This window comes from Pleurodeles waltl, chromosome 3_2 (genome assembly GCF_031143425.1).
Source record: "Pleurodeles waltl isolate 20211129_DDA chromosome 3_2, aPleWal1.hap1.20221129, whole genome shotgun sequence".
Lineage (NCBI taxonomy): Eukaryota > Metazoa > Chordata > Amphibia > Caudata > Salamandridae > Pleurodeles > Pleurodeles waltl.
This window is the reverse complement of record NC_090441.1, coordinates 196,659,660-196,679,707: the sequence shown is the minus strand read 5'-3', so window position 1 is coordinate 196,679,707 and position 20,048 is coordinate 196,659,660. Positions and strand designations below refer to the sequence as shown.

The 20,048-nt window shown below is 44.1% G+C and overlaps 1 protein-coding gene across 2 annotated transcripts in view; it reads left to right on the top strand.

The window, feature by feature from the left end:
• SPEG (striated muscle enriched protein kinase) overlaps nt 1-20,048 on the top strand; it is a 1,321,813-nt gene that overhangs the window by 773,723 nt on the left and 528,042 nt on the right. For both annotated transcript variants that reach the window (XM_069227158.1, XM_069227157.1), the window contains exon 13: nt 356-585. In XM_069227158.1, coding sequence (XP_069083259.1) covers nt 356-585 — 230 coding nt within the window. The remainder of the gene's footprint in view (nt 1-355; nt 586-20,048) is intronic.

The window sequence follows — 20,048 nt, the reverse complement described above, 5'->3', positions numbered from 1 at the left end:
GGGGGGTTTATTCCCTGTGTAAGGTAAGACAATAAAAAGCTTTTTTCTGGTGTTTTTATGTACTATGGTGATAAACTTGAATTTGACCTTTACACTGTAGTAATAAATGTGTGAATGTACGTTTTTTTATTAGTAGACTTGCTCTAAAACCAAGTCTTATTTGGCCATGGTTATTTTCACTGCTTTGGCAAAAGAATACTGATGCATGGATTAGTCAATATAGGAAAACAAAGCACAAAGCGGAAACCTATACAAGGAACAGTCTAGCCTGTACAGAATTGAACACTGCTCATTGAGTAGGAAAGCTGCTTTGTGACAGAGCTGCTTATGTAAGGTCCTTCTTTTGTTGCTGCAGATCGAAGCTTGAGAAGATGCCATCTATTCCAGAGGAGCCGGAAATACCTGAGAATGAAGTGGAACGCTTTACTATGCCAGACTTCCTGAAGCCCCTGCATGACCTGGATGTGATTGAATCGAAGGAAGCAGTGCTGGAGTGCCAGGTCACTGGCCTTCCCTACCCTACCATCACCTGGTTCCACAATGGGCAGAAGATCCAGAGCACTGAGGACCGCAGGATGACACAGTGTAGGAAGCCATTTAGTCTTTCTCAACTCATACTGCCTCTGTTATCTTATCAGTGTGTATTGTAGTTGACATATATATAGCAGAGTGTTCAAGTTAAGCTTTCTCTAGCACTATGTCACCACTAGCACTTGCCTGAGCTTGAGGTCCTTTAAGCCAACCACTCTCTTAACTGACTCCACTGGAACACCACACATCAGGAGGGAACAATAGAACATCACATAACAAAAATTCCACATCAAGTTTTACATTTGCAATATATCCCCCTACCTTCCTTATGTGATAACTACAACAAATTATGAAACTCTAAACTATAATACACAAATGACTGTAATAAAAAAGCTGTGAATTTACGGGATTAGACACAAAATGTATCCCCTTCCCTTCCTTATGCCATAACTACATTAAATCATGAAAGACCAAAACTATAATACGCAAATGACTGAAATATTAAAAGTAGTTGTGAACTAAGTTATTATCCCTGCACATAATCCCCCTAATACGCAGGTGGTCTGTACTCTCTCCTTGTTCAACCCACACTCACATTACCTTCACTACCAGAGTAGTTCCATCTCACTCCCTCATCTTGATCACCGAACCCAGACACTCTCTTTTCAATCCCTTAGCTCCTTGAATTCCTCCTCAGCAATTCATCACCTATAAATATAAAACCACTACAACCCTCTTGTTCACTCCTCCCATGATACTCAGCACTCTTGTGGTAGAGTGCCACACTTTTTCTATTCCACTTTTCTTCATTCTGTAACACAACATACGATTCATGTCCTTCTTTGACTTTAAATGGCCCTCTAAACTTAGAGAATCCTATTCTCACAGAACCATCTTTAACTTTTGCCCAGTCCCCCACTTTGAACAAGCGCAGAACATCCACCTGACTGATTTGTGGTCCATCTTTAATTTCGAACGTCCCAAGTCAATGTGGTACCAGTTCGATTCTCTGTTTCTATCCCCTCTCAAGCACAAATGGAGGAACCAGTGTCACACTGTTCACCATAGCATGATGCACCCACACCAACTCATTGACAACTCCATACACTTTGCCACCATCTTGAATTACTATTTGAACAGCTTCTTTAACAAACAGTTAGCTCCTGCACCCATACTGTTAGCTTGGAGATTGTACAAAGCAATGCGATGGTGCTTAATGCGGAAATTACCCAAGAGTTTCTTCATTTCCTGTGAGGTAAGTTGTGTGCCATTATCAGTGATCAAGGTATGAGGAGGCTTTGTAGTAATGTCACTCATATATCTAACCACCAACCAATTTAAAAAGACATTCACTAAAACCAAACCTGAACTCCCTACTCATACCAGCCAACTGGCCAATAAAATCTGTACAAACCCTATGCCATGCCTCTCCAGGATAACAAATATGGGCAATAGCAGACTGAGGACCTACCTTGAGCCTCTTTTCACTTTCTTTACACACCCCACAACTCTCCACCCACTGAACGGTTTTCACATCAACTCCTGGCCACCAAAAACCTTTCTTAACTCTCTTCTTAGTCATAAACATAGATTGATTCATGTTCCCCTCAAGAGCATATTGTATAATCCTTCTTCACAAGTGCTCAGTGGGAATATTTCTATCATGCCTCATCAAAATACTCCAACCACTCAGAGACAGGTCATCCAAGTGGGGCGACCATGCTGTCCCTTCTCCAACCTTCAACAATCATTCTGTTAACTTCTTCAGTTCTTCCTCAGCTTCAATTTAACATTCCCATTCCTCCTTAGTAAAGGCACCTTTCCCACCCACAATGTGTCACAACCTTTTACCAAGCCACCACCCCATAATTCTCCAATCTAAGGCCACTTTAACATCCACAGATCGCGAATCCACTAGTAAATGAGAAAGGCTATCAGCTCGAGCATTGTGCCAACCGAGAAGATACTCTATAACATAGCGATACATCTGGAAATGAGTTGCTAGCCTAGCTAGATTGGCTGAGCCTTTACATGCTCCCCTTGTGTTAGCATCTAGACATGTGGCTTATGATTTGAATGCAGTCTATCATTCCCACCCCGCAAATACATTATAAAGTAGTCAACACTCCAAACTGCTGCCAATGCCTCACGTTCAACCACAGAATAGTTGTTCTGTCTTTGTGTCAGCAGAAGCTACAGTTTTCTCCCCAGCATTGTGCATTTGGGAAAGAACAGCACCAATTCCCACTTCAACCGCCAAAACAGACTGTAATCTTGTATCAACTGGTACTAATATTCCAGCAGAACATATGTTTTCCTTGATACCTTCAAAACATCCCTGCTTCTCTTCACCCCATTAAAATACACATCCTTTCTCAACAAAACTCTTAGCCTCTTTGCCTTAGCAGCAAAGTTTCCACAAATTAGGAATAATATTGGATTAAGCACATAAAGGACCTCTATTGATCTTTGTCTTGCAGCGGAGGAGAAGACCTGATGGCATCAAGAATATCCCTTCTGGGTTTCATCCCTTCACTCAAAATAGTGTAACCCATATATCACACCCGCTCAACCTAAAAAAACACATTTATCTCTGAGCAGGGTAAGTCCTGCCCTGAGCAACCTACCTAAAGCATGTTTGAGAGTCTGATTATGTTCTTCCACTGTTGTTCCAAAGAGAAGGATATTGTATTGAAAATAGATCACATTGGACAAACCCTTAAACACCACAGACATCATGCGCTGAAAGACACTTGCTGCTGAGGACAAGTCAAACAGCATTCACACAAATTGGAAAGTGGCTTCCATGGTGATAAATGTTGTTATATCCTTGAAATCCTCATGCAAACTAATTTGGTGGTATGGTCTCTTCAAATCTAATTTTAAAAAGAATTTACCACACTTCAACAACAAGAACATTTCACTGATATTGGGGAGGCAAAAAATGTCAGTGACAGTATTTTGATATACACTCCTCAGGTCAACACAAAATCTCAACCGGCCATCAACCTTCTGTGTAATGACAACCAGTATGACCCAATTGAAAAACTCTTTTGGTTCAATAAATCCCTCCTTTACCATCTCATTCAATATCTTCTTTACTTCATCTCTAACTACAATAGGGACCTTCCTCAATTTGTGTTTCACTGCCACTGCTCCTGATTTGACAACCTTAGGTACATAAAGCTTGAGCTCTCTTGTCTCAACACCCTTTTTTCTCCCTCTAATATGTCTTGGCATGCAACTCATCCATCACCATAACCTGGTTGGGAGCCCTTGGATTTACAGTGGTGTGTAAGTCATATTGATGCTTCCATCCCTAGATTGATGGACCACTCTCTGCAACATAAACCTTCAACTCAGTCTCCCCAGACATAACTCTCAATGGGGCATTAAAATAGCCCACAATATTAATCTTTTTACCTTGATATCCACCTGGACAAATGTCCTTGGAACAGAGTTTCTTCATTATAGGCAAATTCCTCTCAAACATTTCTTGGGTATAATAGTGTATATTGACCCAGTGTCAACCATCAACTCGATGTCCCTTTCCAAAACAGTGAACAATGCCTTTGGTCTGTTTTTCCTCTTTTCACTATCTTCATCCTGACCCTAGCTCAACACCTAATCAGTGATGGTATGACTTTGTATAGCCTCTGTTACTGCAACGATAGATTTAGTAGACTCTTGATCTCAAGATTCCAAACAGGGTTCCGAGCAGACATGGTAACATTAATAAATTTAACAGGACTTAGCCTAATAGTAGAAAAAGTTGTACACAGAAAAACAAGTCTTTTTGCCTGCTTTTAGATCTCAAGTACGCCTTTGATGGGGTCCCCAGAGGATGCCTTTAGTTTAAGCTGGACAAATTGGAAAGCCCTAAAGATCTCTTGAGGGCAATCACAGAATTATATTCTGAAACTCGGGTACAAGTTAAAATAGGAGATGATAGTAGACCAAAGAATAAGATACCCACTAAAACAGGCTTAAAATAGGGTTGTGTCTCAGCTCCGCGTCTTTCAATTTAAACCTGGCAGACCTTGATAAGGGTGCTCTCACAGGTCAACAGTCACCCGCCAGTCCTAGCTTCAGGAAAAGTAGGGTGCCTACAGTATGCTGACAATATTGTGTTGTTGAGTCAAACACCAATAGGCCTGCAATGTAGCATTGATGCCTTAAAAAGGTTTTTGTATCAGCAAGGGCTTGAATTAAATCTGAAAAAACCCAAAAGTGATGTGACTGGTGGATTCCAAAATTAAGTCTTTCATCGGGTTTTTAGGAGGGAAAAAAGTGAAGGTGGCCACCACATATAAATATCTAGGAGTACACCCTGAACCTTGAATGACAGGGAAACAACTGCAATACAAGCAAAATCACAGTCATTGATGTACAGTTTCAAAGTACTCAAGAAAAAGCTGAACTGACATTTGTAAACCACCTTCTCAAAGTAACGTCAACACAGTTGCTGCCTGCAGTGTCCTGTGGTGCGGAAGATATCCAGGGCTGGGAGATAAACACATTAAGCAAAATTCAAACAATAACGTACACAGCTATTTTCAATATTCCGAAAAGTGTGTCCCCACCACAGGTCTGTCTATAATTTGGACTACAAAAATCAGTCCCTTTAGACTCTAAAGTAAGAGTAAGGGTGCATTTATTAAATTATGTTGGAGGCTACAGGCGTCAGGTAGGGTTGGGCAGAGCACACGGAGTTGTACTCCGTGGAATTCTGCAGAGTTGGTAAAAAACTCTGTGAATTCCGCGGAGTTCTGTGCGCGGCGTAGTGCTGCCTGCTTGTGCCTGGCCAAATATGCGCCCAATCTTGGAAGAGCTAAGCAGGGTCGGATGGCCAACCTTGCTTACCGCTTCCGAGATCGGGTGCAAGTAAGTACGTCCACACTTCACAATCCCTTCACCAAGTGGCCATTGCTTATTTGGTCTCTGCATCTCTCCCTGCTGGCCTCCGCCGTCCGCCCTGTACCCCCGGGACTCTGGGGAGACAGGTTCTCGCCGTGGAGCTCTCACTGCACAATTCCTTTTTTCCAAGAACAGGCCCCTGCCCCATCACGTATGCAAATAATATCCGGGCCCAGCGCCCCCGCTGCACTTAGCCTGGGCACTATTGCATATGTTGTGGGGGGTGGAGTCTGTGCTCAATAAAAATAAGACTTTCAAGCAGAGCTCCACGGAAAATAACCTGTCTCCCCCAGAGTCCTTGAGAAAGTTCAGGGACTCTGGGGAGACAGGTTCTTTTACCGTGGAGCCATGACTACAAGTTTCCTTTTTTCCAAGCACACCCGTCTACATGTAAACAATGTCTGAGCCCAGTGCTCCCCGGGCACATAGAGGCACTGCCCTCTGCCCCCCGCTCCCCAGCTGCTGAGGACAGTAAAAGGAGGGAGGCCTGGAACCAGAGGTGGTACCAGTGCAGCCCTCAGCAGCAGCTTGCAGTAGCAGCTCAACACCGACTGGCAGAGAGCAAAGCCAGAAAGGCTCTCCACTCTCCGATGAGCTCTGCTCCACTTTTTATTTGTCAAACTTGTGCAAAAAACTCTGTTAACTCTGTCAGCGGAGCAGAGCTCACTGCCCACACCTAGTGTTAGGTCCATAAATAACCTATGCTGGAAGTGAAAGACCAACAAGTCAGTAACATAAAAGGCTCATGGGGACACAACCTAAAGTAGGTGATTCAAATTCTGGGCATGAAAGATGCTTGGGAGACCAGCATGGGGAAACTAGCTTTTAACAAAGCAACAAATACCTTGGACTGATTTTATCCCACTCTAGGGACATAGATATCTTGGTGAGCAGGAGGCACGCATGGGCCGTGCTTGGATTGTATACCACATTGAGCCCCCAGGACTATCTATCAGCGAATTTTTCCATGCTTGTAAAACAGCAATTTATATTATTTCGCTTTGGGATCCTAGTCACAAAAGATTTAAGCCCCACTTGGAAACACCAACACACAAATCAAACTTGTTGATTATGTCGATATAAGCAAGAATATCTTATACTCATATTCTTCACATGTCCGTTTTTTGGGACAGAAAGGAAAAAGCTATTGAAACCATCCTTCCTATCTCTGCAGATCCGTTCCTGTAGACAAGCAGTCATAGCCTGGTTGTAAGGGGGTGAAATTCTTAAAACTGTCTCTCAAAGAGTTAGTCAACATAGAGACTCAGTCAACGTCAACGGAGAAATCATTCCCAGGGGAGCAGTAGAGAGTTTAAATTTAAACATGAGCTCCTCAATGAAGATTAATTGGTCCAATAGCTGAATGATTACATAAAGTATATGCATTTTATTAAGCTTGTGGTACAAGCCACCTAAGGACAACCAACTTTGGTGATTCGAGCAGAGAAAGACTGTGTTTTGTTTTTATATTTTAAATGAACTTGGTTTTTATTATTTTTATGGTTATGCAAAGGTTTTATATAACTACGATAATAAATGTGATTTGATTTGATTTAGTGGACTCTTTACACATACGTGCAAAGCAATCCTTCAGCCCACATTTTATGTGCTCTTTACGAATAGCATAACCCTATCTGGACTCTCCACTATGAAAGCTGCTCCCTCATCTATGACCAACTCTGTGAGGTTGTTTGTTCCCCACATTTTTCTGTTTTAACTGAACCTTTAGGTTCATGCAAAATTCGGATTCCTCTACCACTTTTGCAATGTCAGTTGTATCCCTTAGAGGAGAATTTTTAGTTGCCCATAATCTCTCTTGAATTTTCCTACTCATATACTTGGCAATCAACTGATTGCCACTCAGTTCTTCTGTCATGTTTCCAAATCAACCCTTCACTGATATCTCTCGCAGTCTCACCCAAACCCATCAATGGATTTCTCCAGTCTCTGTGGCTGCTTGCGAAATGTATATCTTGACATCAGAACATTTACTTTCCAACCTCAATTTGGCTTCTTTGTAGACATCCAGGATTCTTTCTTAATTGGGATCTAATACTTCACGGATGAATTTGAATGTGTGCTTCCCCTCACATCCAAATGTGCTCAAAAGAATAGCCTTTTTTCCTCTCAGGTCTGAAGTGTTGACCATCAAGTTCCACTAAATAATTATTGAACATGTCAGTCCAATCTTCCCGTTCGATAGACCAAGGCCCCTGATGTGAAGGAAAAGATGTAGGTGCTAATGGGAAGATGATTCTGTGTTATTACCTTTTGCTCACTCAGTTTTCCAAGAAGAGGGTATCTCAAATAATGCCCAGGCAGTACAAATGGACAATATAGATCCTCAGTAGACTGCAGAAAAGCGGCAAGGCAGTGGGTGAAAAGTCTCTCTTCTTATTTTTTTGTGGATTACAACATGAAAGGTGGTTTCCTCTCTTGAAACAATGAGAACTTCCACTCAGGGTTCAGCACACACTTCCGCCTGGACAGAGTTGAATGGGCGCTGTAGGATTGGTGCTGAAGTCCATGGGCTCAGCTTCCCTAGCAGCAGCGCCTCACACCATGCTTCGTACTGGCTGAGCTTTGAGCCTATTGCATACTGTGACGCGGATACTCCTGCTTTAGGCAACCCAGCGCAAAGGCTCTGACCAAGGTTACAGGCATGAGATGCTTCATGCCCTGAGGCTCGCATGCTATTTACCATGTGAATGAACCACACAGCACCTAAACAAAACACTTGAGGGATAATAATCCTCACTCTTCAGGTCTGTGAAGATAAATTACCATGGGCTTGACTTCCCATGCGAGTCAGACAGGCAGCATTCATGTTCACCACGTTCCGTGGAAGGAAGCGCTTAGTCCTTTCGTTGCCTGGATTCGTTTGCCACAGGTCAGGCTTCAAGCAATAAGGCAGTCTGAAGCACTTGAAGGTATCTTCATGTTTGTTTAATGCAGTTTTCCTGATCGCTACATTCCTAGAGCCAGCCTCATTCTTAACTGACTCCAGTGGAGCCCCACCTTTCAAGGGGGAACAATAGAACATCAAAACCTAGAATTCCAATTCAAGTCTTGAAGTCGCAACACTGTGCTATCTCCATGTATCTCTGTCTCTTCATATCATGGATCCCACCCTCTTATTTCACCTCAGTGCTATCCCCTTCTGTCTCTGTCCCAACATACCACCCATAACACAGCCACTCTTCTCTACTGTGCTTTCTTCATGTGTCTCTGTCTCGTCATACCATCTCAGGCCTAGCCCCAATACATTTCACTGGGATCACCCTGTATCTCTTTTCTCCAATGTGCATTCACTATTTGTCTATGTCAGTTAAGATCCTTTCTGATCTGGTCCCAGTTCACTTCAGGGCTCTCACCTTGTGTCTTTTTTCCACACAGTTCTTTTATCATGTGTCTCTGTCTCTTCATACCATCTCAGACTTAGCCCCAGTTCACCTCAGTGTGATCAGCCTGTATCTCTCTTCTCCACTGTTCTCTCTTTACGTGTTCCTGTTCCCAGTTGTGTCAGTGCTAATGCTTAGAGGTGGTTGTTAAAAAGCCATGTGGGATTTACAGGTAGGAAGCAGTAATTTTGAAGGATGTTTTAAAGTTGATTAGCAACTTGCATTTTTTAAGTAAAGTGAGAGAGCTTTCCGGTGTTGGGGCATATAGCAAAAATGATATTAGGGGGCATTAAGGAAGTGATGTGTTATTGAGGGCAAAAGGTATGTCAGAGTACGGGTGGGGCAAGACTGGAAACTAAAATCAGCCCGGCGAAATATTTAAACCAGCCCATCATGGTCTAATAATAACCCCTTAGCCCGCTGGGTACTACGAAAATGCAGGGGTGCCAAGATGACCACACACACCCGGATTATGGCCAAAGGGAATAACAACTGACTGTAAATAAGGTTGAAGGCATTGTGTACTATGTGTGTCAGCGAGGACGTGTTGTTGGTGTGTCTAATACGGAAGACGGTAGAGAACTCAAGCTTTCAGCTGAGGCTGTCGCGTGGGCTCTCATTATTCTAAATGAGACTACTGGATTTCTAGGTAGCAGGATCGATAACGGTGTGGGGGACTGAGTCTGACCCACGTGTAAAGAACTCTGTCACCCTAAATCCGGTTTTTGCTCCGGCTAACTAGCAGTGCCTCATTTCTCCCCTGTGGAAGGAATGATTTGGCAGCCGAGCGCATGACATCTTCGGAACTTCTCAGGGAAGTCGTGGTTACTCAGATCCAAACCAACTCTCTTATTTCCAATATGATCTCATATACAAATGACAAAGACAGTATAAGTTTTATATAATGTTTTTAATAAAACAACTGTATTTTAGATATTAAGGCGTGAGCCGCAATAACCAGAACGATACAACACAGTAGGATTGTGATAGTTACCAGGAGAGTAAAACATAAAAACAAAGCTATCATATTGTCAAACAGTTTCTACTCTCCCTCTGCTTGTTCTATCTAGAGCACAGCATGTTAAGCTTCTAGTTTGCCTATTAGAATCACTATGGGGATATCAGCCCTCATACCTGAGCAAAGACCTGTGATCTTGGTTCAGCATCTGCAACGAGGCAGTCAGCGTCAAGTTGTGGTTCCCTGGTCGGAATCTCCCTCTTGCGTGTACTGGGACAAGGAAGTCATTTTATAACTAACATGTCAGCGTGATCACAAAATGTCCCTACGCAGGAATGCCAAGTCTAAACTCTTACCACGTCTATCGGCAATGTACCAGACTGTATCCTTGACTGAAGCACAGAGTAAATATGTTATGGAGAACTCCAGTGCTGAAGTAGGCAAAACAGTGTGATATGAATAAAAAACAACACCATAGAACTGGCTATTTGAAAAATAACAGTACGAAGCCTAATAAAAAGCATGTAGAGCAAAGTGCACAGAGGCTCTAAGCTATTAGCAAATGAATAAAATATATTCAGGGCAAAATGCACAAAGGCCTAAAGCCTGAAGCTAAAGCGCAATGAATACGTAAAACTAACCACACTACAAGGCCACGGGTGTTGATCAGATGTATAGCTGAGCACAATGTGTGTGAATCTGCCAGCAGCGGGTACTAAGGTGGTAAGAGGTGGCCAGGCTGTTTATGAGTATTGGAAAAGAGTTTACCTATAACTATCATAATTTGTAAACAAAAGTCTCCAGTTTCAAAATCATTTAAATATGTAAAGTTATTTAAAAAACATTCTTGACCACTCCCTTAAAACGAGATCCTTCACAGAAGGCTCAAAGGGTGAAAAACTCCCATCATTAAGCGTGAATTACAGCGAATTTGATATGTACCTAGAATTCACCGAGGCCAATGATGCACTTCAAAAACTGTTGATAAATTATTCAACTTTTTTGCGAACACAGATTTTCGTTGAGGCCTAGATTGATCTACAGTTTGGACGTGCACTAAACAGCCAAACTAGATTGGGGAACGATCCATACTATGGGAGATGCCTATTTATTTGTGCAGTCATTCAGAATCCATGTTCTAAAGATATCTGGAAAATCAAACTTGTTCAAGCCTGGCTGGCAGGCTCAACACTTTCCTGAACAGACATCCGTAGGAACCTATATGCAGCAATGCAGTGGATGTGTGCCATAATATTTAGGCAGTGGCGGCTCCTCCGTGTGGGCGAAGGAGCGTGGCCCCCCGCCAGCAGCGGCAGCTGCAAAACCTTTTAAAGAAAACGATAATAAACAGTGCTCAGCACTCCCCTCAGAGCGCATGTGTATTCGGCCAAACACACATGCGCTGTAAGCTGTCTCTGGAGAGAGCCTGCACAGGCTCTCAGACTGCTTGGGAGCACCCTGGCTGGGCGCTCCGCTTTGGGCAGCGTCAGGATTGGCCGCAGGGCAGGCTGGGAGCCTGTGCCTGCAGCAGTGATGAGGGACAGAGGAGCGCAGCGCGGGACTTCACGTAGACACCCAGAAGTACAGGGACCTGGAGTAGAAGCAGGCCACAAGGAAGGGGCAGAACCAGGAGGGTGCCTTGCAAGTAATCCAAGTGCTCAGCTTGGTATCAGTCTTCTGGGCAAGCTACTGAATGCAGTAAAGTGGTGAGGGGGATCGGTATGGAGAGCATATGGGTGTGGAGCACTAGTGAGGAACTTTGCTGTGAGGGAGAACCCTGTCTTCTTCGACTACATGAGGGAATGACGTGCAAATTGTGAGAAAAGAGCTAGTGGAAAACTCTGTTAAAATCTCATCTATGAACGATTTTGGCGGAAGAAAGCAGAAAAAAGTGCAAGTGAAGAATGAAAGTGATGGAGAGATCAGCTGGTGATTTTTTGAGCAGGGAGTCGATAACACCATAACATACCTTACTTGTCCCCTTCCCTCTCAAGAAGCCTCTCATTTCTCGTCCACCATGTCTTACTTTCTTTTTTCTTCTGCTAACATAATTCTCTTTTCTGTGTTTTTCCATTGTGTCCTATTTTGTAATGCACCATACCTTAATTCTAGTGGAATAGCAAGGGTGCCATTTGCCCAACTACAAGCAGCAATAATCTGGGCGCAGTGGGCACATTTCACCCCTTTAACCCTGTTGTAAGCAGGTTCTGACTATCAGGCTTGGCAATCAGGAACAGGTTAAGGTTAATTCAACAACAATGGCCTGCTGCAGTTCAGCTTGCATTAGACACATGGCATGCTTTATACTGTACAGTGGGTGCAATAAAGAGAAGCTCATTCCCCTTTGGGCAGATAGTACTGGCACAGTGGACCATAGATTACATGTGAGATGCGTGATCACAACCTGATATAAGGGTCCATAAATACCAACTGGAGGTCACATTCTGAGGTGGTCCAAGGTGGTCCAGGTGGCCAGGTGTGTGGTGTGTGTCATCTAGGATGACACTTACCACTAGGCATTGTTTGGGCTTTATCTGTGGGATAAAACTGGTCAGTTGCTCTGGTATCGCCTCCTTGGGCCATATGTGGTTAACTGCTGCAGTCTTCCAGGTGTGTATGAGGCTGTTCCATACCTGGTGTTTCCATCACAGGAGGCAGTAGGGGTGGACAGAGGGCAGCTGTGTTATGTTGATCTGATAAAGGGTGACTCTCAAACTATAAAGAGTGTTTTATTGTGAATTTGGGTAGCACAGGCATAAGTTGCACTGCAGTGTGCTGGACTCCTAAAAGCGGGATCTTTTTATACATGGATCTGATGCTAACACCCGAGTGCCACTACTCCTGCTGTTCTTAGGACAGACACGTGCTTCCCCATGCCCCTTTCATCACGTTGCTCTGCCCCTTTAATGATCATTATGTAACCATTCCTTTTGGCTTTCCCACACTACTCTGCCCCTTTACTCTCTCCACCTTTTCCCTCCATCAGTTGTCTTCCCCTGTGCTCGGTGATCTTCCCACTCTTTCCGATTCTTCTCCCAGCCTGTCATTTTCCCAAAAGTTCTGCCCTCGTGCCTTTCCCCGCCTTCTCACTCATCATGACACTTATATCCCTTTTCTCCAACACCATGTACTATGTTACTTTCTTATCTAGCCTCTAAATCTTTTCTCCTTGTTCAAATGTCTCTTCTTTGGGCTCATCTATTATGCTTCTTTTTCATCATGTTCCTCTCCTCCCCTTCTAACATGTCTGTAGGAAAGTATCCTCTTTCTGGCATGGTTACCCTCACTTTTTGCCTGTTGTCAGTGTGTTTTGACTGTGTGCACTGGGATCCTGCTAACCAGGACCCCAGTGACTGTGTTCTCTCCCTTTAAACTTGGTTGCTTGTACAACAAACATCCCACATTTGGCATACTGGTGCCCCCTTATAAGTCCCTAGTATATGGTACCCAGGGCATTGGGGCACCAGGTGTTACCCATGGGCTGCAGCATGCATAATGCCACCTCTGGGAGCCGGTGTAAAATGTGTCTGCAGGGCTGCCATTGTACCCTGCATGAAAATGTGCATGCACCCTTTTCACTTCAGGCCACTGCACCAGGTCACTGTAAGTCACCCCTATAGTAGATCCCCCCTAGACAAGAGGGCAGGGTGTAGGTACCTGTGTGTGAGAGCACCCCTGCAGGAGCAGAGGTGCCCCCCCCAAACTCCAGCTCCATTTTCCTGGACTTCGTGAGTGCAGAGATGCCATTTTAAGCGTGTACTGGACATAGGTCACTACCTATGTCCGACTACATAATGGTAACTCCAAACCTAGGCATTTTTGGTATCAAACATGTCATAATCATACCCCAATACTGTTGCCAGTATTGGTTGTATGATTCCATGCACTCTGGGGCTCCTTAGTGGAACCCCAGCATTGTTCCTACCAGCTTCCTGGGGTTTTCCAGGCAGCCCACACTGCTGCCACCCCTAAGACAGGTTTCTGCCCACTTGCTGCTTGACCAGCTCTAGCCCAGAAAAGCAGAACATAGGATTTCCTTTGGGAGCAGAGGGTAACACCCTCTCCCTTTGGAAATAGGTGTTACATGGCTTGGAAGGGGTAGCCTCCCCAAGCCACTGGTATGCGTTGAAGGGCACATTTAGTGCCCTCCTTGCATAAACCAGCCTGTACCGGTGCAGGGACCTCCAGTCCCTGCTCTGGCGCAAAACTGGACAATGGAAAGGAGAGTAACCACTTCCCTGTCCATCACCACCGCAGGGTGGTGCCCAGGGCTCCTCCAGATGGCCTCTTGATTCTGCCATCTTGAATCCAAGGTAGGCAGAGGCCTCTAGGAGATCTGAGTGGCCAGGTCATGCAGGTGACATCACAGCTCCCTCCTGATAGGTGGTCACCTGGCTAGGTGACCAATCCCCCTTCCAGGGTTATTTAGGGTTTTCCTCTTGGGTGGGCCTCAGATTCGATGTGAAAGACTCCAGCAGGACTCCTCTGCATTGTTTACTTCGACTTCTGGCCACTGGATCTGCAACTGGACTCCACCGGAACCGTCAATCTGCAGCTACAGCAATGACTCTGCTCTGCGACATTGTGTCTCCGGCTCCTTCCAGCAACTGCAACATTTCCCCGGCTGTGCATCCTCTGAGGGCAGCAAGTCTTCAGTGTGCACAAGAAGCAAGAAGGAATCTCCCTTGGAGTGAAGGAGTCACTTCCCTGCATCTGCAGGGACCAACTGCAACGACGACCAGCTGCGTAGATCTTCTCTCATCCTGAGCTGCCTGGATCCTGCATCACAGGTGGTGGTCTGCAGTGGCCCCCTGGGTCCTCTCTGCCAGCTGTCTAACTTTGGTGAAGGTAAGCCCTTGCCTTCCCACGCAGGGCAGTTCCCCCATGCACTGCATCTCTTGCAGCTACCAAAGCTTGTTTGCTTCTCGTCCAAGGGATCTTCAGGCTCCGTGTAGCCCAAGACCCAGCAAGCTTCTCTGCGACGTGCATCCCTGTACGTGCTTCTCCTGTGACGAAGGACCTCTCTTCAGGTATGCTGCGTGTGCCTTTCTACGACTCATAGGCTCCTTGCCTGTGGGTCTTCTGTGGGGGATGGCTCTTCTTCTTTGGACTCTCTGCACTGCTGATAGTCACCTGGGACTCCCCCGTGGATTCAGACCCTCTGGACTTTGCTGTTCCCCGACAGCTCCACTTTTTCCACCAACCACCACATTTGCCTTTGCCAAGGCTTGTTGATGGCTTCTCCACACCACTGAGTGACTGCAATTCTTCATCTGACATGGCACGTCGACTGCATCACCCATCTGCTCCAGTGTTGACCGTCTTCGTCTCACCCCCGACCAACTCCTGCATCCACAGGTGGATGGGTAGTGGCTCCTGCCACCACTGGATACCCCAACATGAACTGGACTTGATCCCCTTCTTTTCCAGGTATTTCTCTTCCTGGATCCACCTTTGGTTTCTTGAAGTCTTGACTGAGTCTTGCAATATCCTTCTCTGAAGTCCTTTGGGTTGGTTTGGGTAGAACCAGTAACTTACCTCTTCTCTCCTGGCCGCTGGGGGGCACTCTGGTACTTACCTTGTGGATTTCCTAGTTCCTCCAGCTCCCCTCTGCTGATTCCACTTCCTTGGGTGGGGACCCGACTTTCACATTCCACTTTCTTAGTATATGGTTTGGTTCCCCCTTAGGCCTTCTGTATTGCCTATTGCTTTTCACTGTTTTCTATTGCTTTTTATGCCTATTTCTGAATACTACTGTACGTATATAGTGTATTTACTTACCTTCTATTGGAGTATTGCCTATCTAGTATTTTAGTACTTGTGTCACTAAGATAAAGTGCCTTTATTTTTGTAATAGTGTGTTGTTCTTTCATGTGAGAGGTGTGTGACTACAGTGGTATTGCATGAGCTTTGCATGTGTCCTAGATAAGTCTTGGATGCTCATCCACAGCTACCTGTAGAGAGCCTGGCTTCTAGACACTGCCTACACTTCACTAATAAAGGGATACCTGGACTTGGTATAAGGCGATAATACCATAGGTACTCACCACACACCAGGCCAGCTTCCTACAATGACTTTCTTGTTTTTTTATGGTCGAACGCGCAAGCGCTCTGGCATGTTGTAATCTCTCTGTGGTCTTTTAACCACGCCCTCTCTTGCTGTTCATTCTTTGTTGTGCTTCTTTTAAATGCTTCATTTTTATTGGTGCATTTTGTGAAATGTCCCTTCCTTGTGTGTTAAGTTCCCTCCCAGGCGATTTCACTAAGTGAACATTTTTGTTGCCCATCACACTATGTCATGCTTCCTCCTGTTACAGCGTGTGATTGCCCCTCCTCCAGTTTCGGTTTACCTTTCATCCCAGCCGATCCTTTCTAGACATTCACGCAGGGAGCCAATAACTCTCACGCTCACAGCGGCTGTGGTGCCTTGAATTGACTTCTTGTTTAAATGTCGTGTTCTCTTAACACTTTCCAAACTGAACCAGAGTTGCCCGAATGAAAAGCGTCCTGTTGATTAAAAGGGTGGTACTTGGTGCACCTGCATACGAAAGGAACCAGCACCCACTCCCCTCTGGCCCCCTCAGGTACCTAGTGTATATATAATCATGCACTTGGAGGCACAGTCACCGCCCGTCTTAATAAGAACTCACAATTCCATGTTGCAAAACTGACATTCGCATTTGCCTTTGAGTCGCAGGACATGCCGGCCATTTGTATTCAGCAGTAGGGCCTGTACAGAAGTGGAATCAAAAACATCTATTTTTATGGTACTGTTTTTTTATTGAGGCGTGACTATTATATTTTTACGAATAAGGGATGAGCAGATGCCTCACAGGAGCCTTACTAGCGATAGTTTTGGTAGGCCCTGCCATTGACACAAGGATATAAGAAGAGATGGCCTGAGATACGTATTCTAGTTACTGGTTTCTTGAACATTACTCAGTTGACCCCCAAAGGAGGGAAAGCACCTGGTAGACTTTGTAAATCAGTGAAATGGTAGAGGAGAGATATTAACAGACACTACAGCTGAGAAACTGAAACCAAAAACTAAATGCGGCACTGCATGTTTTTTGAGTGGATTGTAGAACTGATTATCAACAGAAATGGGAACAAAAACAGACCATGGATTCACAAATGATCCAGGGCAGAAACAGATTTGCAGTAGTAATGAGGGGGGAAGAACAGAGCTGGAGACCAAGTTGATGGGCTGTTGTGTAAAAGGTAGGCATGGAGTAGAGAGTGTTAATGAGCCCTTATGTTTCCTAGCTTGTCACAGACTATACTGATAGTTTTGACAATGTGAAGGGAAGTTCTCAAACGAGATAGAAACTTGGTAGCAGAAGAATTGGTAAAGTCTTTCATCTGTAGGTACACAGATTCAGTCCTGACCCCCGCCAGGGCGCTTATGCCATCTAAGGCTTGGAGTTACTAAGGGTTGCTCAAGCTCTGGCACAGTGAGTCCATGAGTCTTTTTAATAATAAATAAATCGATGCAATGCTTTGCCCCACACAGCCACAAGGGTACAACATTAGTATAAATAACCCCCTACACATGTAAAATGAGTTAGGTAATGCACATTGGCTGTTATAATCTTAGTTTGCCGCAGCACAAAGAGCACATCAATGTTTCATTAAAGTGTCTGCTGAATACTAGAGGGAGTGTAGTAGTTTCCTTTTCAGTTGTGAGCGAGTGCATCCATCCCTTCATCTTTAAAGAGAGCAAGTTAGGGCAAGAAGTGAGGTGTCACCTGGAAGTAACTTCAGGAATGTTGAAAAACTGTCCATTGGGATGTGCTAAATTTATTTTTATTTTAAGACCTTATTGGGACTGCCGAATGTCAGGTTTTGCAAACATCAAGGCTATTTATTCTGGAAGCCACTTCATGCTTCTTTCTTCCAACCACAATATACTTCAAGTCTCTTTTTCTTGATCGTGATGGTTCTTTTTCATCCCTGCTTTCTCCACTTCTCACTGTTTCCCTCCCTTACTCATCCTTCTTCTTTCTCTGTTTTCTGCCTTTCTCTCTGTTTCTGAATGGAATCTCAGTGGCGAAAAATAAGTTCCAGTCCCCAAAAATGAGTGCTGAACTCAAATTACACACTGACTTAGGAAATAGCTCCAACACATACCTATCTGTCTTCTCCCCAGAGACTGCACAAAAAAGATAACCGTTTATAGCAAAGAATTGGTCAGTCAGTAAGAAATACATACTGACCTTGTGTGCATTAGAAGGTGTCTTCAGGGGTTTTTCGAAAGCCACTTGTGCTGTACAGGAAGGCCCTTCCATGAATGGTTGTGCCATGCAAAGTTTAAAATTGTCTGATACCCACCACCTTGCAGAACATGTTTCCATTTCATTTTGAGGTCGAGCGTGCAAGCTCTCTGACATTTTGTAATCTTATCTGTGGGCTTTTAACAACGCCCACTGCACATCCATCACTATCAAGAAATGTCCAGTTAGGAATTTACAACGCTAATAGCTCTATCTCGAGCAAACGCGAGACCCATTGTATTGCAAATGCTTGTTTATATATGTTTATAGATTTTTCTTTGCAAGCATAACATAGTATTGGTCATAAGAACATCCAGTATAACATAGTTTTGCAAGATTAATGTAGCAGTGCCAAAAGTTGAATTCTGGAAAATTAGACCAGGTGAAAGAAAAGGCTATAAAGTCAAAGAGATAAGGAAATAAGAGAAGAGAAGAAAGACAGAAAAGAGCTGTTTTCTCGTGTGACGTATAAGCTATGGCATTACTACCAGCTACAAGATTCACAGACATCAGAGGTGCACGTTTAACCTATCAATAGGTAGGATTATGCCAGTGGTTGGGTATGAACATAGGCACAGTTCAAGAAAACACTTAGTGGCCCGCCCCAGGCCTTGGGTTATCGCAGTTGTGTCCAACGCCAGAAAACTCTCATGGACCATTCGAAAAACGTGTGTCCAGAGCTGGAACACTACATTCCTCTGTTCTAGGACTCCAATTCAGGGGTTCGGCACTTGTAGTTTTTTTGCCTCCACCTTCATCTCTTATGCTTGTCTTCCATCTTGTTTTCAGATACTCATATTTCTTTCTGCTCTGCTCTATCATGCCTCTTTTCCCATTTGATCTTAGTCCATGTCCCTTTCCTCCTTCCCTCTTCTGTCATGTCTGTCTTCCCATTTTTTATCAGATATCCCTCTTTCTACCTGCTATCTTCTATCATACCTGTCTCCCCTTTGATCTCTGACCATTACTATTTCATGCTGCTCTCTTTTATCATGCTTCTCTTCCCTTTTTATTCTGTCATTCCTCTTTTATTTTGGTTCTTTCTGTCATGCTTCTCTTGCCCTTTGTTCTAACATATTTCTCTTTCATTCTGCCCTCTTCTGTTATTCCTCTCTTCTCATTTGATCTTCGGCCATGTCTCTCTCCTTTGCTCTCCCATAATGTCTTTCTTTCCCTTGAATTTGAGATTGTTTTTCTTCTCTTATTCTCAATGTACCTCTCTTTCTCCTTCAAAACACATCATCTCTGGTCCTATAACTGCCCATGTCATCTTTCTTTCTGTTTGTTTCAGGTCATGTCCCTTTCTGTGTTTTACCACAATATTGAGTTTTATTTATTGCCCTGTTACATCTACACACTTTGAAGATACGCATATCTTCAAAGTATTTAAATGGGGAGTTAAGAATAATAAATCTATACCTACTTACATATACTTCACAATACTGTGATAGTCAATTATCTGAATACAATGTTGTTACAAGACAATATTATGTGATTTTATATTATGAGAATCCAAACTGGTGCGTGCAGGAGAAGGGGGATGAGAGAAACTGGTAAAGGTAGACCCAGAAGAAGAAGGTCATATAAGGACCACAGTAGGGCAGATTTATGGTGAGAGACTCAGAGAGAGAGGGGTAAGGAGAGAGTGTTGAGAAAGAAGCCCTTGTGAGAGTAGAGGGGAAGACAACTCAATGTGACGGACATCCTTCATCCTCATTTGCTCTCATATGTGCTTCTTTCCCAACATCCCATCATCTCCAGTGTCTTCCCCTTTGGTCTCCCACTTAATTCTACCCAATGGTGTCTTTTCATGACCTTCTCATTCCAGGCCGGTCATTTTGTACTTCTCTTATCTACCCTCTTCAGCATGGACCAACATGCTGTTCCATGATGACTTTACCTTTTGACTCCCTTCATGAACATCTTTCATCTCCCTTCATAATTGTTTTCCCATTCTATCTCCCAGCA